General features: G+C 44.6%; 1 protein-coding gene across 1 annotated transcript in view; it reads right to left on the reverse strand.

Moving 5' to 3' along the window:
- DNAI1 (dynein, axonemal, intermediate chain 1) overlaps positions 1 to 20,783 on the reverse strand; it is a 59,411-nt gene extending 38,628 nt beyond the window's left edge. The window contains exons 1-6 of the mRNA XM_010139648.1: positions 20,745 to 20,783; positions 20,532 to 20,621; positions 15,846 to 15,933; positions 13,935 to 14,014; positions 7,273 to 7,421; positions 6,361 to 6,460 (exon numbers count right to left, since the gene is read on the reverse strand). Of these exons, the coding sequence (XP_010137950.1) occupies positions 6,361 to 6,460; positions 7,273 to 7,421; positions 13,935 to 14,014; positions 15,846 to 15,933; positions 20,532 to 20,621; positions 20,745 to 20,783 (546 nt within the window). The remainder of the gene's footprint in view (positions 1 to 6,360; positions 6,461 to 7,272; positions 7,422 to 13,934; positions 14,015 to 15,845; positions 15,934 to 20,531; positions 20,622 to 20,744) is intronic.
- Between the last annotated feature and the right edge of the window lie 1,422 nt (positions 20,784 to 22,205).

The raw sequence follows: 22,205 nt of genomic DNA on the forward strand, positions 1-22,205 counted from the left end.
AGAGCGTCGACTGATGCTGAAAGGTCTGCTGTCACTCCTGATTCATGCCCTAGAAGGCGAGCCAGGATTGGGTCCAAAATACCCCGTGAAATACTGGCAAGCCTGGAAGGCTTAGCAAGCCTCTTATCTGCAAAATCATTCTTGCTTTTAAAGACAGAGATTGGCTTTTGCTGTCAGTCAATGACAAATGGGCAGCAAGTCTCTGCAAATTGCTCTAAGAACACACACACATGCCAGCACTAAGCACTTTCCTTGCTGGGAAAAGATGAGTATCAAGACAAAGGATCTTTCTTTAGCCTGTAAGTGAGATACAACAGGAACATGGTCTACGAGACTTCTCATACGAAACAGTTTTTCAGTAAAATATGTTTATATAAGCAGGAAAGGGCACACTCACTTCCTTAGCAGTGCAAACCTTTAGCTAATTTCCTGAAGGTTTGTGTCATTTCAAGCATTTCACATCTTGAAAGGTCAACAGCTTCAGTAATGGAGAAAAGCCCTGGAGCGATGTCTGAATGGCTTTCTCTGCAGAGTGTACACTTGGATGGCATTTTTCTTGAGGCTATCAATATTTACTAAAGATGTCTATAACATCACCTTGCTCTTGCTGCATTAGTCATGAAGGACACAGACAACAAAAACATGAGAGCAAATGGACTTGTAGTTAGCGCATGCTCCCAAACATGTAAAACCTCTGGGATTCTCCTTCTCACACAAGAACACTTCATAGTGTCACAGGATTAGAAAGTTATTCGGGTTGGAAGAGACAGCCCAGAGGTCTCTACTCCAACCTCCTGCCCAAAGCGGGGTCAGCTCTGAGGTGAGGTGTGGTTGCTCTGGGCTCTACCCAATCTGGTCTTCAAAACTTCCATGGACAGAGATGGCACAGCCTCTTAGGGCAAGCTGATCCATTACTTGACCACCTCCACAATGTAAGTTTTCCTCATATTGGGTCCAAACTTCTCATTTCAACTCATCTCAGCTCTTGTGTCTCATCTTCCCTTCATGCACTGCTGTGAAGAGCTTGGCTCTAACTTGTAGCCACTGGCAGGCTGCTGCTGGGTTCCTTCTCCAGGCTGAACAAGCCCAGCTTGACCTTGCCATTACAACCATTGCATGAGGCAGCTGTGCCCCGCAGCCTGGGATCCAGCCATCTGAGGTTGCTTGTGACATGGGTGTCTTTGGCTTTTTTTTCAGGGGTAACAATCCATGTGTGAATTCAGCACAAGAAAGCATCCACATGCCTTGAGTGAGCCAGAAGTGGAAGTCTGCGGTATTGCCCCTGTGCAGCACAACCTGCCAACACCTTTTCCTTATGAAGCAAAGTAAAAGAAACCAGGAAGAAAATTTCAAGAATGATTCTTGGTTTTACATGCTTCAATTTTTTTTTCTGCTCTAAGTGTATGTTTGAGATGGACTTAAAGCAAAAACCCAGGAGCAAACCCTGCTGAATGCCACTGGGATTGAATTCCACCCCTCCCTGTTTCTCTGCCTTTTGTCCTTACAACAAGCTGACCAACATCCCCAGATTTCCTGCACCCTAAGTGAAGGGGTCCAGTTATCCAAATCCACCTCCACACTCACTTTTTTTTTTTTTCATTTCCAAAGCAGGTCTCTCATCCCAGCTAGTCTTTTTCTTCATGTCACGCTTTTACCATTTACAATCTGAACTAAACTAGGTGTTCTTTAATCTCACCTCATTTCAGTGCTAACCACATCAGTATCTGCACCTCGGTCCCTGTAAGAAATGTCCTGGAGGGACCACAGAGCTGCTGCCAGCCAACAGAGCTGCAGGACTCCTGTTCAGAAATAACAGGTTTCTCCACCTGTCTGCTTTAGGAACCACTGTGGAGTCTTCAAGGAATGTAAATGTCATCTGAAATGCAACCACAGAGCAAAACTGCAGTGGACTTAGGACACTGATTGAAACCAAAGCTGAATGCTCTATAGCAACCACTCTGAGCGGACCCAGCAGAGATTAGCTTCCATAAAAGCAGCTGGCTGTCCAGTCCTTTTAAAATCAGGCCACCAATTTAGGCACCTAGTTATAGAACTGGGAGGTTTCTTCCAGGTGGTAGTGGCATGGATGTGCACGTCTCAGTGATAATTTTATTTCATTTTTCATTGCAAACCATTTATGCTCATTCTGAAATAAAATGACCATCAGGCAGAACAGATGACTAAGGAAATTACCCAGAACATGATAAAGAGCAATAATAGCAGATAGTATCCACTGCACCAACAGCAGAATGAGCACACTCAGATTATTTATGAAGAGGTGGTGGGACCCAAAGCAGATGCCCAGCTGCTGACTCACACATTTTATCATATTGTCCCTGACACAAAGGTATGAGGGATATTTGAGATGCTGGATTGTCCAAAGAAGGACAATGAATCTGATGAAGAGTCTAGAGAACAAGTCTTATGAGGAGCAGCTGAGGGAACTGGGATTGTTTAGCCTGGAGAAAAGGGGATTAAGGGGGGGACCTGATCACTCTCTACAACTACTTGAGAGGAGGTTGTAAGTGAGGTGGGGGTCAGTCTCTTCTTCAAGTAACAAGAGGTAATATAAGAGGAAACAGCCTCAAGTTGTGCCAGGGGAGGTTTAGGTCGAACATTAGGAAAATAATTCTTCCCCTAAAGGGCTGTCAAGCCCTGGAACAGGCAGCCCAGCCCAGCCCACCACAGCAGTGGTGGAGTTCCCATCCCTGGAGGTATTTAAGACATGTAGCTGTGGTGCTGAGGGACACCATTCAGTGGTGGACTTGGCAGTGCAGGGTTAATGGTTGGACTTGATGATTTTAAAGGTCTCTTCCAACCCAAATGATTCTATAGTTCTATATTTACATCTCTTCTTAAATCTCCACCTCTTGGATTCATGGGGATTGAGAGATTTTTAGATTCTAAAATGCTGCTGTTTCCAGGTTAGTCTTAGGAGTTAGGGTGCCCATACACACAGTTTGGTCACGTAGCATCAGCTTGAATAAGGAAATGTGTTTTTCAAACCATGCCAGGTATCCCATTAAGACTGAAATTAGGGCCCGATTTTAAAACCACTGCCCAGCAACCTTCACGTTGTGCAGGCATAATTATGTAGGGACAAAAAGCTAGAGCAAGTTTATGAATGGGAGACCTTTAATGTTTTATTTTCCGGCTCCACGTCATGTAATTTTCTGTATCACAGAATCACAAGGGGAGGTTTAGGTCGAACATTAGGAAAATAATTCTTCCCCTAAAGGGCTGTCAAGCCCTGGAACAGGCAGCCCAGCCCAGCCCACCACAGCAGTGGTGGAGTTCCCATCCCTGGAGGTATTTAAGACATGTAGCTGTGGTGCTGAGGGACACCATTCAGTGGTGGACTTGGCAGTGCAGGGTTAATGGTTGGACTTGATGATTTTAAAGGTCTCTTCCAACCCAAATGATTCTATAGTTCTATATTTACATCTCTTCTTAAATCTCCACCTCTTGGATTCATGGGGATTGAGAGATTTTTAGATTCTAAAATGCTGCTGTTTCCAGGTTAGTCTTAGGAGTTAGGGTGCCCATACACACAGTTTGGTCACGTAGCATCAGCTTGAATAAGGAAATGTGTTTTTCAAACCATGCCAGGTATCCCATTAAGACTGAAATTAGGGCCCGATTTTAAAACCACTGCCCAGCAACCTTCACGTTGTGCAGGCATAATTATGTAGGGACAAAAAGCTAGAGCAAGTTTATGAATGGGAGACCTTTAATGTTTTATTTTCCGGCTCCACGTCATGTAATTTTCTGTATCACAGAATCACAGAATATCCTGTTAATGTAGAATTTTCCCCTGCATTAATGGAGACTCCCCTTTGTGAGGCGTTAAATTATTCCTAAGAAGTGCACTCTGCTACAAGTGGAATATGTCCAGGAATGAAAACTCTGTAAACAACTATTTATTCCACTGCAGAGCTAGACGGTTCTGTTCAAAATAGAAACTAAACCATGTCTCAGACACACCCTGTTGCAACCAGCGTGGTTAGTTGCTAACACAGAGGCCCAGGATTTTTACCAGCATCAATCCTAGCCAGGCTGCTGCAATGGGAGAGCAGCTCTTGCCCAGACCTTTCCTGCTAGGTAAGCCCATTTCTGGGCTGCTCCTGGCTGATGGCCACTCTTCTCAGAGTTTGGGATTAAAGGCATAAAGCAGAATTAGATTAGGATTAATTAGATCCAGTGTAGGATAGACAAGGTGAGATACCCTGAGGGCAACACTGTCAAGTCAGATTGTCTTCTCTCTTCTCCATAGCCTCATACGAACTCCAGGCCCATCGATGCTGCCGCTAATGTAACTCTGCAACAACACGACTATAGTCAGTGCAGCAGTGGCTAGGACAAGCTAAGAGTGGGATGGAAAGACCACTTTGCACAAACTATTGCCATGCCCATAGGATCATCTCAGCAGCAAGTAAAGCTCTGACAAAGAACCTGGCCCAAGTGAGTAGCACAAAGTCTCCCTAGAGATGAGCTATCACTGCAGGAACTTGACCACATGAGTAAGAAATCCATGTACACCCAGTGTTTACCCTCTGTTCATGCTGCCCAGGATGTACCACTGCCTGCAGACATCTCCATCCTTTTCCCCACAGTTAGGTGCCAGGACACAGCTGGGGTACCCACAGTTCTCTGCACTTCTTACTCCAGCACTCAAAGCTGTGAATGTCAGCAGGAGCCTTGCAGTTTTGAGGACACACACAGCTTCACTCGTGGAAAACAAGTCAGAGCACGTGTAACACTGAATCCATTCATTTCATTCATTCAGCCCCCCCACTTGGTATATGGGAGAATGGGGATACACAGATCCACAAACAAAGGGTCCAATCCTGACCCTGCCTGCAAGGGAAAAGCATAAACATTGCTTTCTGTAGTCTGTGGCTTCCTGAGATGCCCAGAAAGTGCCCCAGTAAAGAGATTTCTTTTGCTTTAGCTTGGGAGAGACAAATTCACAGCCTGAGCCAGTGAATCAGTGAAACAAATTTTTTGCTATAACATAAAGGTTAAACTGCAATAAAGTTGCCAAGGCATCAATTCAGTGATAGAGATATAGAAAGGCCATCTTTTCGCTATAGTAATTTAGCCACACTGCACAGTCTTCCCAGTTTATACCAGCAAAACATACAGGCAATGGTGACAGATACTTGCCAGACCCAAATTAACCACATGAGCTACTAGGATGGATGGCTAGGGGCAAAAATATAACTGCCATCTTCTCAGTATTAGGACTGGTCTAAGTACTTTGTTACCCAATCATTACTCTTGGAGACAGACTCACACAGTGGGAAAATGTTGATTTAATTGGAACAAAGTTCTATTGGCTAACCCTGGGCATATAACTGATTTTTAAATATCAATATAAGTATATAACCACTTTATTCTATTGCTTCTCTATAACTTGGAGGTTCAGAACCAATGTCCTCATGTCAGCTCGTACTAGGGTTGCTCTGATCTGGAGCATCATCTCTTCCTCCCCTCAGGGATGCACTGGTTAATAAGCTGATTTCACATAGAGGGAGTTGAGCATTTTTCTCTCAGCATGTGGAAGCTACACACCTGCATTGATGTGGTCAATGCAAGAGCAAGCAGGGACTTGCATGTATTTTCAACACCTGCCTTAATGCAGCAGGAACAGCGATGAGGAGTGAGCAATTCGTGCCCAGGCATGTGCATGTCAAGGGCAGTACAGCACAGGAAAAAGGAGCCAGTGCCCTGAACCCTGCTTTCTTCCCTGTTCTCTGAGTACCTCCACCTCTGGAGTAAGAGGAGCAAACTAGAACTTCAGGGAAGTTTGGGTTGCTTATGCTACAGGCTGCCGGGTCTTGGTCCACAAGAAAAGAGGGCCCATATGCATTTCTAATGGGTTTGAAAATGCTGCAGTAAGATGTGCAGCTGATCCTCAGCTCCTGCTAAAAGTCCTCCGATTTGTGGTTTAACTTGAGCTGTTTGCATGATTGGGCTGCAGCTGAGAGATCTCTGGCCTTATTGCTTGCAGGGGTGTGAAAGACCTTACAGAGAGAAGGAATAAGAAATGATGTTGCCCAGGTTTCCTCATCCCTGTTACTTTACGGCTTCTGAGTCCTCTGTAATCAGACTGAGCAAAAGGAATTACTATTTTTAGGGCCCTGAGCTGCAAAAATGACCCTGTCATCCTGAGGCAAGCAGCTCAGGCAAGCTGCAGCCAACTCAGCCTGTCACTGTGGTGGTTCACTGTTGGTGGGGGATCTGCAGCTCCCTGACATGCTTAGCCAGGATTGGGCTGACCTGTCCCCATGCTCAACCTTCATCTCCCTTCACTTTCTCTCAGCTCAAATCAGAGCATTGCTACTCCCAGCCTCTCACCTTGCCATCAGTGGTGACTGCAGCAAAGACCGTGGAGGAGTAAGGGGACCAGGCAACATCCCCTACAGCACAATTCAGGTCATAAACAAATATCGGAGTCCTGTAAAAGAGAATGCAGGGAAAAGAACTCAAACACATGCCACTCTAGAAGTGAAACATTGAGTTACAAACACTTTGATGCTGCAGCTTGTGTTGTTCAAGGCTAGCTGCAGAAGTGGGAGATGTCAGATAACAGCCAGGGTCTGAGCCAAAGGCAAAGCAAAGCTGAGCATCAACCCAAATAGGCTGCAGTTGGTTCTGCTGCAATGAGAAGTAGCACGTTTCTTTTTTTTTCTGAAAGCATTTTGAAAGCTTCCTCCCAACACAGACAGCAAGGTGGAGTCTCTCTAATTAATAATCATACAGGGAAAAGTGATTTTCTTTCTCTGGGCTTCTGAAACAACTTTGAATATAGAGCAGTATTGGCAACAGGAAGTATCAGACTCTGATTTACAGCAAAATCCATTTCCTCATTGAAACCAGACATTCCTCAACCACTAACCCTAAACTTCATTAGGTATTTTTAAATGTTCCGATTTTTATTTTCCTCCTCTGTCTTTTAGGAGGTGTCTGGCCCCTCTGATCATAAGCCAGACCCTGACATTTCTCTATAGCATTGCTCCAGAAGAACAACCCTGCCACAGTAGGTCCTACCTGAAGAAAGCCTGGTCCAAAGTGGATCAGACAGGCTCTGTGCTGAGCTACACTGCTTGGAAAGTTCCTGGGGCAGTCAATGCTAAATCTTATATCACATACCTGGGGAGTACAAATCTGAGCCCCCAAAACAGAGGTGAGATTGTAATTAGCAATATCAGCACCTAAGAGGGAAACTGAGACTGAGGTATGAGCAGAGGTGTGTCAGGCTGGACTTACTTGACGGTGTGATCCCAGATCTTGACTGTCCAGTCAGAGCTGCAGGAAATGAAGACTTTCAAGTGGTAGGGATTCCACCTGACTGAGTCCACAGCCATGTGATGGGCTTCAAACACATCCAGAAACTGGCTTGAATAGCATTTTGAACACTGCAATGGAAAGAACTAGTCAGTAATCAGAGCTAGACCTTTCTTTTGGTGCTCATTTTCCTGCAGAAAGATGCCTTTGAATACTTGTATGTCTTCCCAGGCTCTTCTGGGCTAGTTTGTACCCAGAGGTGGTAAAGAAACTAAATAATTCAGCATACACTGTTTCACCCCACTTGCAGGCAACTCCGAGCTCCCCTCTGCAATGCACAGAGGTAGGAACTGAAGCTACCTGGTTGGATTTATAGCTAGAGCCAGGCCCCAGAGCCCACTTTCCACTATAGGGGCCCCATCACACGCTTTCCAGCCCAGGCTCCTGACATGGCTCTGTAAAAGGCTCTTGGAAAAAGCAGGGGGAAATGGCTCCTGTGCTTCTCAAGAGCATCGTGTGCATCTGAAGTGTCGCAATTGAATCCTCCACTAATGGTGCTATCAGCACAAGAATGATCTACCAGACCCTGTGGCTTTAAGGATTTTGGAAACACGTCAAAATTCCCTTCCCTGGAAGGGGATCCATCACCCTGGAACAGCCTGCTCTGAGAGCGTGCCCTAACATAGGGCTCTGCAGCTCCTTCTCTTGTGCCACTTGTGGCTTCCCAGAGGAGTGTAAGAACCACGGGAGGTTGGCCAGCACTCAGGCATGTCCCATGTACCCCACCCAACAGCAGCCTGTGAACTGGACAAACCCTGCACATGCAGGCAAGGGTCAGGCCAGCAGCATCACACTTGCAGGTGCTACTGAATGGCAAAACGTAGGATGTGTGCATGAGCTGGAAAACATTTGGGAGCCTTGGAAATGTCTCTTTGTGTATGAGCTCATGAAGAGGAGGATAAATTACAATCTGCTTATCTGCACGAGTGGAATATGATACTTGATCCAGATCTTGTCACTTCTGTGTACAGGTTATCATCCCCAGATCTCCTCCCCTCTGAGGGGACTGAAGGCTTCCTTCATCAGCACAAAGACCTCAACTCACAAGTAATGTCCTCTTGCTTGCGTTCTCATACACAAGCTGTATCAACACAGCAGGTTGAGACTGGTTTCAGGATTTTCTGTTGGTCTACCTTGGTAGTGTCACTACAAGGGCTTTACAGCACCTTCATTACTCCATAAAGAATGTGGCAACACATCGTCTGCCCGAGCAGCAGGGCTGCTGAAGTGTTACATGACTTCAATTCTTGCAAACCAAAGCTCTAACTAATCATAAGGTTTATCACACATGACATTCACTCTCTGTACTCAGACATGTTTTCTTTCGATGCCCTTTTGCACTGGTGCAGGTACTGGATTGAGGGTGCTAAACTACTCACACAGCAGCAGCTCCTGCAACCCTGGGAGGCTTGCTGTGATAGGCAATGGAAACAAGCAAGCGGCTCACATCCCACCGAGATTCACTGGCAGTGTCTAGAGCTTGCTAATACATACTTGGTACATACTCTGTCACTGAGTTACTGTCCCTGTGTGTAATTATGGGACTGAAATCTCCTTTAATGGAACGTTTCATAGCTTTGCTTCGTAATTCTTAATGTTCACCCACCAGGAAAACTGGTATTTGGCTTGTTTTGAAAGTCATTTTGCTGGGAACAGACAGAATGGGTCACTAGTAATTAACACAAGAGAGAAGCTGCTTTATTCATCTGTCCTTCCAAGTATGTGGATTGAAGGTCCCTAATACCTAAGGACTTTGAAGAGTGAGATCCTAACCAGATTTGTTCTGCATTCAACAGAATTGCAATGCTCTGATTTTAAAGCCTTCTTGGGGCTGAGCCTGTGATCAGTGCAGCTCTCTGGGCACTGGTACAGGAGACCCGTCATGCTCTGGGATGTGCTGATTCACAGCACGGTCTTTGCAGTCTGCAAGTCTGACCCAGAGCTGAGGCTCAGGCCCTGATAGGAAGGGGATCTGCAGATTTCCTGTGAAATCAGCAGCTAAAAGGGTTCTGTAAGGGAGATGCCCTGCTGTGTCCCTTGTGAGAAATGAACCTTGCACACCTGCTTTAGCCTAAAGACATACATGATGCTGTGGCAGTGCCTGACAGCCCCACGCCGTGTTCATCCCAACCTTTGTTATTGCCTCTGATATGTGAGACAGGGCCATCTTCACCCCAAGATGTATTCTGAAGAAAACCAAGAACTTGAGAAAAAGCTCAGAAAGTAGTACGAGTTTAACAAATAAAAGAGTTTCTGAGCTAACTAGAACTGCTGGCAAAGTCCTCCCCTACCATTCGCTTCTCTCTACAGTTACTAGACACATGTCAGGATGAAAACAAAACCACTGGAAAATGTGATGCCTAACTCCTGACAAGACAGCTTTGAAGAGGATGAGTAGATTCAGGGAGCAGGCATTTGTATAGCCTGTCTGATCTTCTAGAGCACTGCTCCAATTTGCTGAGAGTGTTTTTCTCCTGTTTAAATGGTGGTAGATGTGTGAATAGTGAATGGTATTTTAATGATGAGACAGGAAAGCAAGAATGTGTCTATGGCAATACAGGAAATGAGTACGAAGATGACTGGTGACAGACTGCAAAACATGGGGGAGGAATACTGGGAGGAAAGGAGAACTCCAAGGACACAAAACTTATGAATAATCTTCATTAACAGCACTTCAGTTTAGGCTAGACATTAGCCTGACACAAAACTCCTCTGGATCCACGGTTATTAGTGTCCTTATAATGTAGAGTTTGCTTTAGTTCCCTAACAGAAACATTGAGACTCTAGGCAATATAGAAATCAAAAATAGGATCTTTTTCAAAGGAGGTTTGTCTCTGGCAACAGAAAAAGAACTGCCCAACACTGGCACTCCCAGGCAGATCAGGACACCCAGCTGCTCTTCAGAAACAACCACACAAATGTGTCCTGTCTTGCTGTGAGCAGCTGTTACCAGCATCACTAAAGGATCTCCCTAGGTTTCATTCAGTGCTTTCTTGTAGAGATCTGTAATGCTAAGATTTGTAGAGAGGCTTACAAATAGAAACAGAGGCATGTGAGTGCATCAGGAGAAACAACAGGAAATGGTAAAAGAAAGAATCTGTGTTAAATGATGACAAATGCAGTCAGTCAAGTGACAAGATAATCACACAGAACAAATCGAAGTCCCAAAGATAAGGTGATGAGATGAGGAACAGAACTCAACCCATAAAATATTCAGATAAGGAAACAATTTTGGCTAAGACAAAGCAAGACTAGACAAAGAGAGGCAAATGATCTCTCCATTACTGAAGGGTCACTGTAAGCGGGAGCCTGTTCAGAAACTAGTTTGTCATCAGCATTTAAAGAATACTCAAGAGATGCAATAAAGACTCAACATCCAGCATTCTGTGTTGTCTGTATAACCACAAGAAATCCTGTCCTGACCCCACAAATAACGATGTCCTGGCGCTTGGTATGAGAGAATGAGTACGAGTGAAATTAGTTTTGTGTGAAATTAGTTTTGTTTAAATTTAGAATCACCTTTTCTTTCTATATAGTATTGCACTGAGTTTTATTATATTAATTTGTTACACTCTCAAGCAAACTGCCTAAGGCTGAAAAAACCCACTCTCTTGAATGAATATGCTCAAATCTCATTACATTTTTCTGCTGATGCCCTGTTTATTAAGAAGTAATCCTGAACCAAGGAGATGAAGCCACAATAATGTTCCAATACGAATCTCAGAGACCATATTTTTGATACCAAAGCTGAACATTCCTAAACAGCAAATAAGATATGCAAAGAGGCATTTTTGCATTACGGAATCATATTCATGCAGAAACAGTTTGTCCTCTACATAAAAGGGCAATAGATAAGTCTGTGTGTAATTAAGATAATGATTTCTTGGCTTCAGAAACACTATTAACTAAGCCACTTTTAAAAATTCACCATTACTGTTCTGCAGCTGAAGAATTAACATATTATCACGCTATTTGTGGGTGTGACTGGCCTCTGAAAAAAAAAGGCTCCCTGAAATTCACTTCCCAATTTATTTAATAAACTAAAATCTGTCCTGTGTGGAGAGCAGCCCATGTTTGATCCCTGACTCACAAAGCACGTAAGGAGTCTGTTCCTCTCACTCAACACGCAGTGGCAAGGGCAAGCGTAGCACTGAGTCCCGAGCAGCCACAGGACCCGGGAGCTGCTCGAATGGCTTCAGGTCTGTCAGTGTCCTCAGCACCCAGGTGGAGCAAGGCTCTGGGAGGCTGTACACAGGTAATAGGTTCAGATGTGCAGTGTTTAAATAAAGGGTGTGATGAAGGTGCATGGTAGTCCTTGAGAAAGTTCTGGAGCAGCAGTTCATCCCAAAACTTCTGAAACTGTTCGTAGCAAACTCTTGGGGGATACTAAGGGTGCGAGTACCCCTCCTCCTGGTTTTGTGGATACTGTGGAGGCCTGCCTGTGCTACATACAAGATTTCTCTCTGTGTTAGCTCATACAAGCTGATGGAAAATTGCCTCATCCTGCCCATGGGAACACCTGAGTTTTGTAGGGCAGTGTTGCACAATGAAGACTGGTCTTTTTTCCTAAGGCTCACCAATGCAGGAATGTTTTGCTGCTTACTACTAACTCTGACATAAGCTGTAGCACCAAAAAAAAAAAAAAAAAAAAATCCTATATAACAGTATCTCTCTGATTTTTCCACCAAAGAAGTGCTTACAATATTTGCATGTCTTCATGGCTGGGATCACTCCTTATGTTAAACCCTGTTCTAGTTCTAGTTTCACTGAAGATTGTCCAAGGCAGGAACACCTACAGCTTTGACAATGCAAATGCTGCCTAATTCTGTTCCTGTTCAGTGCTCACATGTGACAAATTTCCTTTGGAGTGTAACTCAGCCTGAATAATTCTCCTGAAGAGAAACTGTTGTCCCCCACCAAACACTGACATTCACTGTCATACTCCCTGACATCCATCACTCACCTAAGCATAGAGGAAGTTAAAACGTGTGGTTCCTTACTGGCTTTTAATCAAGACTAGTCACAACAGTACCCAAAAAGTCTGGAGTACAATACCCAGCGTACCAACCCCGAGGGGCAACCAGCCAGCTCAGAACACCTGCCCATGATTGAACAGATGCTTATATCCTGAAAGCATCAACAAAAAGCCATTGCACACACCTCACTGCCCACTCCTCATAAGCCCTGCCCCTCCCCTGCCACTTCTCCTACCTCCTTTCTACACCTGCCTTGTCCAATGCAAGTGAGCACTACTCAGAAATCCTCCCTAGACACCTCCTGGAAGAGGAAGGGATGTCATTCAGTATCATCCCTCTGGAAGGAATATATATTTGTTAAGTTTGTCTTGCCTAAATGATAGATACTGATTTCAGATTATTATTTCCTTTGGGTTCTTCTTCACTGTTTCCTTCTTGCAGGCAGGACACAGGAAAGGAGCTTACAGCATCCTCCAGGCATGGCTGGATGGATCTGCTCAGCATGCTCCTGCTGATGGTCCACCCCTCCATGCTGAAGGGCCGTGGCTACAATATTAACAGAGCCCTAAAGTCAGCTCAGAGGAATTCTGTGCAAACAAAAATTCTATGAGTAAGAAGCTACTGGCTTTATTTTCAAGGCTAAATACAGCAGAGCTCAAAACTTCCTAATTTTAACTTGATTTCTTAAGAAAACACAATGTCTGTGTCCCGCTCTTTGCTTGTCTCTCCTCCCAAACAACTTTTGACCTTACTAGCAATCCCAGCCAAAGCCAGCTGCATGTGGGATTTGGCAATATGAAGGTCTTACACATTCTATAAAAAGGGATAGCCATAGAGTGCAAACATCTGGGCAATGCCCCCACCCTGAGAAGGGCAACCACAGCTTGGTTGCTGCCTTTACCACATGGCTGGAGCTGGCTGGCCAACAGCTGGCACTGGGCACCAAGGCTTCAGGCTGCAGGAGGGCACTAGAGGGGGAGTAGTCAGTCCCGTTTCAGGAATCAAAGGGTATAGTATGGAGGTGGGATCCCTGAGCTGGGGACAGCATGGAGGAGGTCAGAGGGAGGAAGGATTAGAGTAGATAGTGAGGAACTGGAGATAGGAGGACAAGGAGAAAGTGGGACTGGGAAAAGGATCTGGAATGTAATTGTGGGAGGGCTGCGGGACACTAATGCATAGGAAGAAAGGTTTCATTACCTTCACTGCTCACGGGATTACAGGTCTAAAGAGCAAAGGAGATGAGATTTTTTTTCCTGCCATTTTCCCATAGCCATGAGGACAGAAGTTAAAATGCCTTTTAACTCCTGCTCTGATCATCATTAGCGCCTCACTTGCACAGCTGCAATGAGCAAAGCATTCTGGGATGCAGTTTGCATGAAAAACGTTTCTGCAAAATAAGGCCTTAATTGGGTCTATGCAGAGAGCTCCCTGTGACCCTCTGTGGCTCTGTTCTGGTCTAAAGCTCACCACGGGATGAGGGATCCAAGGGCTGGACCAGGCTCTGAAATTGTACTTTATTATTGCCTCCACACACAGCTAAGATGATGAACCTAAAAGACAGGCACAGGTCAGGGAATGTAAAACAAGGGACAAAGAAACCATTCTTACCTTATAGATCTTTCCCTCTTCAGTTCCAACGAGAAACAAATAGTCTATCTTTTTGTGAAAATCAAAGGACGTCCCGCAGCCTGTTAACAGGAGAAAGGTTTGTCAGGCAGAGAACTGGTTCATCTGGCCAGGACACACTCCCTGCCTATGGTACACACACACTGCCAGCGTTTTCACAAGTCATTTATTAGCCACAAGAAACCCTTCTGCAAACACTTTCCAAGTTGTGCCTGTCCCCAAGACCTGCAATATGAAAAGCCAACATAGAGAAAGGGAAAAGGGAACTGGGAAAAACTGGAAAGGAACTGGAAGAATAGATTTGCCTGATGTTCACTTTGGTAAGAATTTAAAATGCCTGGTGCAAATGAAAGAGTCATGAGGACCAGACCTGCTTCCTATCAGAGAACAGATATTTCTTGTTTGTTTTATAGTCACAAAAATATAAATGGTTTCTCATGCATAAAAGATCCCAGAGAGGAAACACCACATCATATCTCCCTGTGCCCTTTTCACCCTCAGCTGAGAAGCCATTTAGCAGGTTCACTCCAGTAAAGCCAATAGCAAAGGATGTGATTTGGGAAGAAATCTTCTGCCAGGCACAGAAGGATCTTCTTAACTTCAAAAGCCCTGAATCGAACAACAATGTGAACTGTGTTTAAAACAGGTGTCAACCACAACAGGATGTGACTCCTTGAGGTTTCGTGGCTTCTGGTCCTGAGGCAGATGCAACGTCATGCAAGAAAGCCAATTTGCATGGTGGTGAAAGTAAATTTCATCAGGGTCCTTGAGCAGAAGATGGGATGTCTGCTGAGTGCCAGAGCAACCTGTGGCTGTTGACCAGCAGGGACGCTCCCAGCAATCGTCAGTGAGGAAACAGGAACAAGCAGACAAGGCCCAGAAACACATAATTACAGAGAACTTTCTGCAAAGGCGGATGTCTTAAACGTTATGTCTTAAATGGTACAAAAATGTAGTCCTCAAAGGAATTGTTAAGGTCGTTTCAACCCTGTAACACTGTCTGCATTCTTAACATTTAAACAGATCATTAAATATTCAAGACAAGTCTTTGAGAATCCATTTCCCAGAAACACTGACAAATAATCCCAAAGCCCCTGGGAGTTCTGCAGTGTATTGCTTGAGCTGGTCTCTTGCAATCTGTGTGGCAATGCAAACCTTCTCACAAATTGTTCAGCAGTTACTAGCCTAGAAACACAGCAATCCCTTAATGCAGGGCAAGTTCTTTTCCCAAACCCACAATACAGCTTCACAGCCAAAACCAGGTGCATTAGGATGATTAGAGGATTCCTCAAGGCTCCCTGTGTAGTCCAGGACCTCCAGAACTGACTCATCCCATCCTATCTCAAACACAGGATGGCTGGGATGAGAGGATTCAGCCTAGAGGGACTGCACTGCTTCCACCTTGAAAGGAGGGAGCCTAACACAGAAGCTCAAAATATATGTTATGCTTTTAGAGAGCCAAAACCCAGTGAAGCACATCCCAACATTGGCTGGATGAGGTGTGCACCCAGGAAAGGGCCAAGATTGCTTTTCATCTTGATTTGGAAAGTCCAGATCAATGTCTGGTAGGAAGAACAAAAATGACTTAGTTTTGACAAATACAAGTAATGCCTGTGCCTTGTTCACATTGGGATATCCAAGTAAAACGGACATTTTAAAAATGTTCATCTTTTTCTGCAAGTAAAGGCTAGATATAATGAGCAAATCTTGGTTCAATTAGTTGTCATTGCTCCAGAAAGACTTTGCCCGACTACATGATGAAAGCAAGGAGGTATAACCCTTCTTTAGCAACTTTCCATCTTAACACCTCACTCTCAATTTTATTTTCCAGAACGACTGATTAGTGGGTTTGTGTCAGTAATTAATCAGCATGGCAAGGACTTGGGTTCCTACCAAGCGTTTGCAGCTGCAGCCCCTCTGGCCCCTGCATCGTTGTTCCCTCTACTGACAGCTTGATGACATCTGTGAGAACCAGCTCATTCTGCAGGCAGAGGAGATTCCACATGAATAACATGCTTTACAGCAACAATACAGAAACATTCAGTACTTGGAAATGGCAAATTTTATGGAGGAATTTTAAAAAGCTATCCAAAAGTTGCTTGATATTTCATGCTCGCAGTTGGCAACTTGCTAACGTGCTGTTTTATAGAAGACCTCCAGAAACTGATGCTTTGATGCACTGGAACCGAGATCCCACGGTACATCACCCAGACACACACAGCTGACCTGGAAAGCTTTGGGGGTTTGGGGTGAATGTATGTGAGAGGTGGTTGACACTGTCAGCTTAAATCATCGTGTTAAGTGGAATCACCCTGCGTGGTTTAAGATGGGTATTGCGTATTAACAGGGAGATGATGGAAACACACACTAATGGAGAGTAACTTACCACTTTGACAGTCTTTGCTTCTTACTATCTTCCTGTTATCCTCAAAGAAGACTCAGTTCCCAATATTCACAACCTCATAGGCTCTGAGACTCAACTAGCAGCCACATCTAGCAAGCAGCTCTCTCAAGGGAAAAGTGCGCAGTGCTGCTGTTAACAGCAGAGCTCCTTAGAGCTCTCACTGCGGGCCATGACACTGCTGTGCTAGGTGAACATAGGGCAAAAAGACTGTGTCCTCAAGAGTTCACAGCTGAGGTGGGAGACAGAAGAGAGACAAAAATAGACACAATGTGGGTGAGTATGAGGAAACAACGAGAGGGCAAAAATCCATTCTTAGACTAGCTTCAGGAGTGAAAATACCCCTGCAGAATGGAGTTGGTTGTGAATATAAGAATACCCTGGGGCTGATAAAAAGAACAAAGAGCTAAAGATTAAATTAGTGAGCAGTGTGGGCTGAGGACTGGACGTTTTCATGAATCTGCAGATTTCCCAGTGGAGCACTATGAGAACAAAACATAACTTCTCAGCTCAGTGAATCAAGCTTTAGTTGGAGCTTCTCTAAGCCCAGAGCAGGATTCAGGTGAAAAAAAGAGATTCTGCCTGCCAAAGTCAATCCCAGTGAATTGCATGTCAAGGAGGGTGGCAGAAGTCTTTGTAAGCATCTCTTCAGTACTGCAATTCAGAGGGTGCAGCATTCTGCTAGATATTTTACTGTATTTTGGGGTACAAATTTACAGAAGGTTCAGGAAATGTCAAAACCCATAAAATAATGTACTTTCTTCTCACTAATTTGCACTGCTGCGCACCCACGTGCCGTGGTCTACTGATGTCAGTAACTCTTCTCTGAGAACTGCAGTAAGCAGGGTAGACTCCTGCAGCTTGCAGAGTCCTACCTCCTATTAGTGACTCTTCTTGCAGCACGTGGGTTACATCAAGTAGGATTCAGCAGATGAAGGCAGGAGCAATGCTAAGAAAGAAGCCATATATGCTGATGTATGTGTGCAAGAATTGGAAAGAGCAGTGCTCAGAGCATTCAGGGGCAGAGCATATTCCATGTGCTGCTCACTGCCCACCCATATAGGAGTGCTGGTGGGCTGCTGGGAGCACAGTCAGGACATGCTGAGCACACACTTGCCTCTGCTCGGGCCCCTAGGTCCGCCTGCTCTCCAAAGAGTGCCTGCCCTGTCCAAGCCATGGCTGGACTACATGAGTCATGGTGGCTACATGAGTCTGGTCTGAAGAGCAGTTTTGGAGCTGCCTGCAGCTAATTACGTTGATACATACCCAGTGTATATAACAAAGATCACACATGTAATCTGGGCAGGGCCAGAGATATGCTAGCACACTGATTCCCTGTTCTGGTAGAAGGCAAACCACACAAGACTTCTCTCTAAGCACACATCTTTCTGAGGTCCTTCCCTGGAGATGCCTCCCAGCACCTCCACCTGGCCGAGGCCTCTGTAGCTTCTCACTTTCACAAAGGATCTTCCTTGTGCAGACTTCCCTATTGTGCTGCTTTTATTTTGTACCCCACTTCACAGTCTGGAAAATGCATCTGTTCCTGGGGCTGTTTGTTGCCACAGCCACTCGCATATTCCTCTGGGTAAACAGACTGTTGACAGTCTTGCCTTCCAGGAATACTGCATGATATGTTGCTTCTGCTTACAATTGTAAAGCGCTTTGTAAGCATTAAGCCTTGCAGCCACCTGTTTCCCTTTAGTTGTTATTATCCTCGAGTGATGAAGGAGGTCCAGAGCTGTTCAGTAACTCAGCTCTAGGTCACATAGGAAGGGTGAACTATGGCTACTAATCAAACCTGGGATTGCTGAGGATCAGCTTGAGAAGCAATGCCAGGCGGCACCCCACCTGATTCCTTGACATGGCTCTGACAACTCTCCTTTTTCATAGGCAATGCATGCACCCAAGGTGGGAGAGTAAAGTCATCTGGCCACAACCATCCTGCATCCTTCGTTGCCGTTTTGCACCTTCACAATGACCCAAAGCCAAGCCAAGACTATAGTCTAAGCACACACAGCTTGTGTGCTGTCTCGTCCAAAGTGATTGCATCCATTTCTGACAGTGACAACCATTACGGTCCAGACAGAACAACTGTCCCTAGCTAATATTTGACAACTCTTCTACCCAAATTTTGACTGTGGCTTATGAAATACCCAGCTGGAAGTAAAAATAAATGTATTCACTTCCTGCTCACAGCTTTGGAAGTGTCAAACAACTACCAGAGTTTGAAGAAGCCTTACTTCTGGATAGTCCTGTCAAAAAGATTAACAAAGGTCTCTTTCATTTATTCCCTATTCACACTATGGATTTGCAAAACAGAAGACCTCTGGAGTCTCTTCGATTTTATTCTAAACAAAATCCAGAGATAGCTTTTTTGTAAAACTGTAATTCAAGCAGATCGTCCATTTCTTCTTGCTGGGTACAAAACCATAGATTGTAACAAAAGTCAATTCTATTTCTTGCTTTCACTGTTGAATCTCCATCCAAATAAAGAAACCAGATAGCACCCAAAACTTTGCTGGTTTCCACCACTGCCTGCTAAGAACATACCAGCTCTGGCAATGTCAGAGGTCAAATCACCTCAGAAAACTGTTGAAACAGTGTTTTTCACACGGGTGTGGCGAAGTTTATAACAGAATCACAAGGAATAAGTAGAATTGGCATCATGCTACTGGATGCAGGTCTTAGAAGTCACATCAAGGATGCTTAAATAGGTAGATCTACTAGGCATATCTAACTGCTAAAGCAACCAGCTTATGATGTGGGAACACAGTCAAGCACAGATGAATCACAGAAATGTTGCAAAAGACCCTCTACCAGGTTAGCTGCCGTGAGAGTCCATCTGCATACTCTTAGCTTGTCCCAGTTGTGGCATTTCTCTGAAGTAAGAGGTTTAACCCAGTGTTTCTCACCTCCAAAGTGAGGCAGGCTGAGAAGACTCAGTTACCAGAGCTCAGCTGATGAGTGTAACCTGCCAAGTCACCTCAACTGGATGTGTTCAGCTGTAGGTGTGTATTATCCACTTCAGCATAAATCTTTAGGGGCATTTTTATACAGGGGATAAAACAGGAGCTGAGTGCTGGTATCGTGTTTGTCTATCCCTGTCTAGGGAAGCCTGAGAGCTCTTTTGGAAGAAGGACTTGGGACATGCTGGCAGGAGGGATTTTTGTGCGTGTATAGCTGCATGCATGAACCTGGAAGAGTTTATAAAAAATAACTTGATAATCAATTCCTTCTGCATGCACCCATCATGTTCATTAGAAGAAGGTCTCACTCATGAAGTGAACGTGAGACTAAGATTTACATATAATGTTAGACATGAAACCCTGCCCATGGCAGCAAGGCCTAAAATTTTCAGAATAGACAAGCCTTGAGTTTCTTGGTATAACAGGATGAGAAACTGAGCATCCAAGGATGTAAAGAAATTTCTTTGCTTGCTGGGGAATAATGGGACAGCTGCTTCAAAGTCATATTTAGGGAAAATAAATTATTTTTAAGTAAAAGATTTTGAAATCTTCAAAATGTAAAATCAAACACCCACAAGAAATAACACATAAAGACTAAGGGTCATTCAGGGACATTAATGCTAAGTTTCTACTAATGTACATAATCCAGAAGAAAAAGTGATCGAAGGCAGGGCATGCAAATGACTTAACAGGGATTGTCATGTGGCATGTTGCCATCCCGCTGCAAATGTGAGCTTACTTTCTGGTTCTTTGACCCCAAGGGGAGAAATTTGCATCTTCCCTCCCCCATTCTGAATTCCATTCTGTAGGGGAGCACCTAGGGGTGAGAGTCTTGAAGCTGGAGAAGAAAGCAGATTATTCTTCTCTGTCTCTGGGTGACCCTACTGGGACAAGGAAAATTTCAGAGCAAGGATCAGTCTTGACTCCCTGCAGCCGCAAAGCAAGAGAATTCTCTCTCCTACAAAGGCCCGTGGGGTGCTACGGGTGCAGGCAGGATGGAGGTTAGGTCCTGAGCAAGGAGTAAGCTGGTTCTGCTCATTTCCAAGTTCAACACAGAGTCCAGGCCCAGCTGTGACTGCACCTGCAATCTTGTGGCACACTTCTTTTCAAATCTAGCTTGTTATAAATAAAAATAAAACTAATGCATCATGGAACTTTGGAAGCACTTCATTATAATTTGGCTGGAAAAAGAAATTGCAACCTACTGTTTACCTTAATTAAAGTCCATGAAACAATTCGCCCATCCGAGGAGACAGAGAAGAAGTTCAAATTGTTGTCCATGTCATCCTTCTGCCACTTGACCTTAAAACAAGAAGACAGACGGAGTCAGCATAGGGTCACTCAGCATTGGAAGGTCAGAGCCCCACACCTTCACCAGAGTCTTCTGAAATCCTGCTGGTGCATAGCATGTGTGAACACCCTTACCTCCACAGGCAGTTTCAGAAGTGCTCCCAGCACTTCCATCACTCACTTTCCTTCCAGGGTGCTCCAGAGAGGGATAAAAGCCCCACACCTGATGACTCTGCACCTACGCACGGCCATCTCCCCCAGCAGCAACAGGAGCGTTGCTCTCAGGGGCCTTGTGAGGTGTCTGGGCTATGCAGCCCTCCGCACTACAGCACAACACCATTGCAGAGATCCCTAATACATCTCCAGAAAACACCAGCAATACCACAGAAAAGTCCCCAAGACCCCTGAGTACATCACTGGCCTTGCACAAACTAAAGCATTCCAATTTGGCTAATTACTCTAAGTGCAGCGCCCATGGCCACCCTTCAGCCAGACAACTTCTAATTAGATTTCTGTCCCTGTGTGGGGTACAGATGAGCCCTTGCAGGCAATGTGTGACATGGGTCCTTCGGGTATTTCTGTTTCAGGGAGATGAAAACATCTCCATTAACATTGAAATCCTCCTTACACCTTCAGAGCATCTGTCTGCCTGGTAAGGAGATTTGCCTTTTGACTGTGACAGCTCAGCAGGAGAGATTAGAACTCAGATAAATGGCTTACAGTTTAGAAAAGACATTTCAGTTAGACCAAAAGCATTAAGAACACTCGATTTTCAGATCTGGGAATTCAATCAGACTGAAGGGAAAAGGATGACTTGTCACTGGGCCTGTCAGCACACACTGCTGTGGGCATCTGTCAGTTCAGGATGGGGACAAGCACTTCAGCAGGTTCTGCTGAGGTCTGTCTGTTCCTGTCCAAGCAGAGCAGCAGATACATTTCCCTGAACATCATCCCATAAACCTGATAAATGGGCATGATTGTCCTAGAGCTTACCAAATACTTTATCTATGACCAGATATTTATTTGGTACCTGTTTCAGAAAACAAGCAGCATTCTCAATACTTTAATTACATAGCTACTTCCTTGGGAAAAACAGTGTTAATTCGGTTTTCTAAAATTGTTTATACCATGAAATTCTGTGGAGCATGAAAATTCAGCAACACACTTAGCAAAGAGTGATTAAACCAGGTTTCCTACCTAGAATACACTATCCTGAGGAAGGAAAAATAAAATGTAAAAGCATCCACCAAAATGCCAATTTCATGTCTATAAGGTGCAACTGAAGAGTCTGGAGTGGCATATACCTTTGAGCATCCTTGCATGAGTCTCCCAAGTGGAAATCTTCTGCTATCTGACATCAAAGTAATGATGTAATTCAATACGGCCCGGAATAAAATGGCTAATGATAAAAAGAGAGGTTCGATGGCACATATGGAGAACAGTGATTTCCAGGGCTGTCCATCATGCACAAAATGTCTTGCATATATATATTCCTGGAATCATGTGCACTGCTGACGATGATGGTCACCAGCAGCTGCTTCAGATGAGGAGTGAGAAGTTTTAATTCAAAGTGAGAAACGCAGAATTCAGGGGAAA

Source organism: Buceros rhinoceros, unplaced genomic scaffold, assembly GCF_000710305.1.
Source record: "Buceros rhinoceros silvestris isolate BGI_N320 unplaced genomic scaffold, ASM71030v1 scaffold4647, whole genome shotgun sequence".
Lineage (NCBI taxonomy): Eukaryota > Metazoa > Chordata > Aves > Bucerotiformes > Bucerotidae > Buceros > Buceros rhinoceros.